Source organism: Amblyomma mixtum, chromosome 6, assembly GCF_055824585.1.
Source record: "Amblyomma mixtum isolate Tamu chromosome 6, ASM5582458v1, whole genome shotgun sequence".
Taxonomy (NCBI): domain Eukaryota; kingdom Metazoa; phylum Arthropoda; class Arachnida; order Ixodida; family Ixodidae; genus Amblyomma; species Amblyomma mixtum.
In genome coordinates, this window is record NC_143017.1 from 151,156,301 (window position 1) to 151,160,828 (window position 4,528).

Sequence of the window (4,528 nt, forward strand, 5' to 3'; positions counted from 1 at the left end):
AGAAATGCAGGTGACCTTTTCTTTGTCATGATTACAGGTCACTCTTTTATGTATTTAAAGCAATACTTATGCAACCGGGAGGAAGCGAATCCATACTCAAGCAGATATGACCCCCTAGAACAGTACTGTAGACATACAACTGGTATGACTAACAGCTAGACCGAACATTCTGCAAATTTCAATTAAGATTACAGGCAGGAGTAATGCGGTTCATGGCGGTACATTGTTTTCGTTTGCAGGTGTCATCACTCATCCCACTTAACACCTGAAACAAACCACTGTCCCAGGTTTTTTTTTTTTTTTTTCATATATACACACGTCTTTTAGCACATGTGTCGAACTAGTATAGGTACGAGGCAGAAAAAGCCTTTTCCGTACTCAATAAGAGAAAGATCCCTGAGAAGTTAAAAGGTCGGATTAACGGCATCCGAGACAATTTGATTAGCGTTAGATGTACGACGAACGGCGCGGCTACGACATGAGTGTGTCCAAGTCAAAAATTTCGCACAACGGGCGCTAGAAAATAAAGTTAAAGTACAAAACGCACAAAAGGCAAGAAACAAGTAAGAATGACACACCCCGACAAGATTAATCCTCAGCCTATTTTGTATGCGCTCCAACAGAATAAACCCATCGCGTTCGACCTGACGCAACGTCACCGAATAAAACTGTCCTCACTGCGCATTAACAGAATTCAAACCTGAGGAAAATTGCTCTGCAGTAAACGCTACAGATAGCGGTCCATTATTATAATCACGACTATCAAACACCATCAACAACAGAAGTAAAGGCGTACCGAAACAAGCCCCTACATTTTACTAAACCGTTACCTCTACTGTTCACGCTATGATTACATACAAGTTCAATAAGCTCCTTTGTTACAAAATGATTGAACTTCAAAGATATGCTGCGCAGTAAACTATGCCTCACAGTAAACCACCATCCTGACCTGAAACTAAACAAGACGGATGTCGTGCGTGGTCAAGAAGAACACTTAGACGGAGCGTCATCCTGCGCTCACTTCATGCTTCATTTCACCTATGAAAAAGATAAGCAAAAGCTGCGATTTTGATGAATGCTTATTAAACATATTCGTGCAGGTATTTTTAAAACAAAGCTACAGTAATTTTGATGCGAAACGCGAAGTGGAAAAGACTTACTAGCATCCGCAGAATAGCCCTCCCTCGCTGCTTGCCGCAGTTACACACCCAGGTCGCTCCAGCTATGCAGCACTAGTGCGAGCCACGAGTTCACATCGCAGTCATAATCAAACATAACTAGAGCTGTTATATAAGGCTCGTTATAAAGTAAGGTGCCAAATTTAGCCTATCGGCGATGCCTGCGAAAGTAGAAACAGTCAGGGCCACAAGTTGGTAATAGGATTAACCGTGAGTCACAAGATCATGCCAACACTCTCCAGGGCGGCGCTGCATACCAGACACTTCTGGTTTCATATAATGACCGACAGTGACGATGCCAACGCTTTCATACTCGTACAAAAATTAGTAGTATGTTAAAAGAAAAAAAACTTAATGCAATTTGATTCGCGTGTCCCTGTTTCGTATGAAATTGTTTTTCTCGATTTATTTTTCATTATTGGCACCAGTGTTCCATACTTCGCAACTCGCTTAATCCGAACTTCTAGTTTATTCGAACTGATGATTCGGAAAATTGTAAACTGTGGGGTTTAACGTTCTGAAGCAACACGTGGGCTATGAAGGGCGCCGTAACGGACAGCTCCGGATTAATCTAGACCACCTGTGGTTGTGCGCCGACATCGCACAGCGCACCGGCGACTTTGGCGTTTCGCCCCTACCTAAACTCGTCCGCCGTGGCCGGGACTGAAACCGAGTTGTGGAAATCGAGCGGACTGGCAGAAAGCGCCAGGTAATTCGAGCACGAGTATATGCAACTGTCGACTCGGTATGGTATCCGATTCGAACTTGCGGGCCGCCAGCGGGCTGCCCGAGCGCGGTTAATCTACAATGGTGCTGCAACTACTGACGCCATTTTGTAGCGAGAGCTACACTGTGTCACTCAGTCGAGCATTTTGCCGTGAGCCTGGGAGGCCGATAGTGTGCATGCGCGAAACCAGAGAGGAGCAGCAGCTGCGCGACGCATGACGTCAGAATTCGCCAAGGTAGCTGAGCTAAGCCACTGCCAATTTTTCATTACTTGCGGCACCTTGCAGCATTTATTGACCTAACAGATTAAGTACGCGAGAATCAAAAATGGTGTGCTTGAAATGAATACCGCTAGATTTACTTTATTCATGAAAATTGCTGGACGACACAAATTCATAAACATTCGCGATCTCGGTACGAGTTGACTTCGTTGATACCGCTGCCAAATTATCCAGAAAAGATTGAGTCATTCTTTACAAGCCCCATCACATACACCAGGGTTTGCGCGACCAAAGGACAATGCTGAATTTTTAAGTAAGATTCCATTGAACAATACTGGTCAGATGAAAAATTTTTTAGTCGAGCATTCAGACCACAATTTTGACTACGTAATGAAGTCCGCTTATGTTCACAGAGAAGGGGTCAATCTGGAGCAATCTGATGGGAGTAAAGGCAGTCAAGGCGCAGCTGAGCTGTTCAAATTTCTGTGGTCACAACCACGATCAACGGAAAAATGTTCTCCATGAGCAAAGCGGAACGGAGGAACACAAGTATTTCGAGTGGCTGGTGGGCAACGGGAATTACTGAATGTAGCTTTATTTGCCAAGGAGAAGCAATGACCTTGAAAAGAGCTAGATGCTGGGCCACTCGGTTTTCTGAAAAAGTATTCATCTTTTTAGTGCAAACACTACAAAGGAAACAGCGGCTGTATTAGTCTTTCTTCGTCATGTTTGCGCTAAAAAGATGAATACTTTGAGAAGCAATGGGGACAGTGAGGCAAAGTGTTGGCCATGGTGGTGGCTCCTGAACTAGTCTCCCTGCCAGCTACCTAGCTAACGTTCACTTGAGGGACTGCACTTCTGGGCCACTGACTGCACCGGGGTCGGCACGTGCTGTCTGATGCACAACCCCAGACCCCAGCAGAGCTGTGGCTGGCCACCTCCACAACATATATCACTGGCTTTGTTCACAACAGCCACTTAGCATTTGAATATGCAGGGCTCCTTGCACTATAAACTTTTGAAAAAAAATAAAAAATTTCAAGGATTGTGAAAATATTTGTCGTGCACCGTTTGCTACAATCCGTCAGCAAGTCCGGTCTCCACCAAATGGCAAGAAATGATCCTTTCAAACTGAGATTAGACGCAATGTTAATACACTGATCCTAATAAGCAACAACTTACTTCGCAGACATGCTATGCTCATTTTACTGGAAATGGTGCAATAATTCATGCACTGCCTCACCTCATGGAAGCAATGGCCTACCCCCAGTCTACTGAACTTCTCTGGCTTTCCCAAATTACTGCTGGCATCCTATGAGCGATACTTGTAGATTCTTTTTCATTGGTTATGTCCAATATCCACATCTATTAGTTCATACCTTCTACAATTCAAAAGTTTGAAAGAAAAAAAGAATACCGTACTCTCCAACACAAAACTTGAGCACAGCTTGATTTTGAGACATCAGGCAGAAAATTTGGACAATGCTCAAAGTACCTTAAGAGTACAATGCAAAGCATTGCCGCTTCGTGGCACAAGGTTTGCACTGAACTATTGCACAGAGCGTCACAGTCCAACCCTTGCCTTGTTGTGGAGCCTTTTCCCGCGTTTGCTGCTCCCTGCGAGAATGCGTTGCAATGTGCTCGTCTCTATGCTTCAAGGAAGAACGCTGAAGCCACAAAGGACGAGCCTTCATTTGGAGCAGGTCATGAAGCAGGCGTGTGGCCCACACATTCAGTGTAGCCTATGCCTGTTCCCATGGTAAACTGCATGGACAGCCCCCACTGATGCCCATGTACATATATGCTGATTGACAGTGACCGCCAATTAATGACAGACTCCAATTGAGACTAGCAGTTTTGTGCTAGAGCTTAAGCAGATTTGAAAATAATCAGCCACAGACCTGTGCGACAATCAATGGGTCCACAATCTTTGTGGAAGGAATCACCTCACTTGGGCAAGGTAGTGCATCATTTTCAGTATCTGCCTGCTGCACAAGGTAGTTAGAGTTCGCGCTCTAAGCATGACAGCCATCTGTAAATGCATTTAGGCAGTCATTAAGCAACAGCTGGTGCAGAAAGACCTCTCTTGCCTGCCCCCATTATACCCTCCTCCACATTTTCATTTTCACCCTCCATCAATGCCCACTTTCATCCTTTGCGTACTCTTCGCTTTGTTAGAGCTCTGCCGGTTATGCCACAGGCACACAAGGCAGGCACACAAGGCAGGTACAGGGTACAGGCGCCTACGAGCTACACTCCAAAATGTTCAGCACTTATCGAAGAAGTTTCAAGCAAGAGATCTTTGTTAATTACGAAACATCAATTCCCTGCGACACCAGAATAAACGGCATCTCACAGGTCAAACGTGTTAATACGGTGGTTTCAAAGTCCAACCAAATCAGC

General features: G+C 44.9%; 1 protein-coding gene across 3 annotated transcripts in view; it reads right to left on the reverse strand.

Moving 5' to 3' along the window:
- Nucleotides 1-4,383, reverse strand: part of LOC149340771 (uncharacterized) — a 27,520-nt gene extending 23,137 nt beyond the window's left edge. For all 3 annotated transcript variants that reach the window (XM_089549638.1, XM_089549636.1, XM_089549635.1), the window contains exon 1: nucleotides 1,161-4,383. Coding sequence is in view for 1 of the 3 variants with exons in the window: in XM_089549635.1 (XP_089405761.1) it covers nucleotides 1,161-1,166 (6 nt within the window). In the remaining 2 variants the exon portion in view is untranslated. The remainder of the gene's footprint in view (nucleotides 1-1,160) is intronic.
- Between the last annotated feature and the right edge of the window lie 145 nt (nucleotides 4,384-4,528).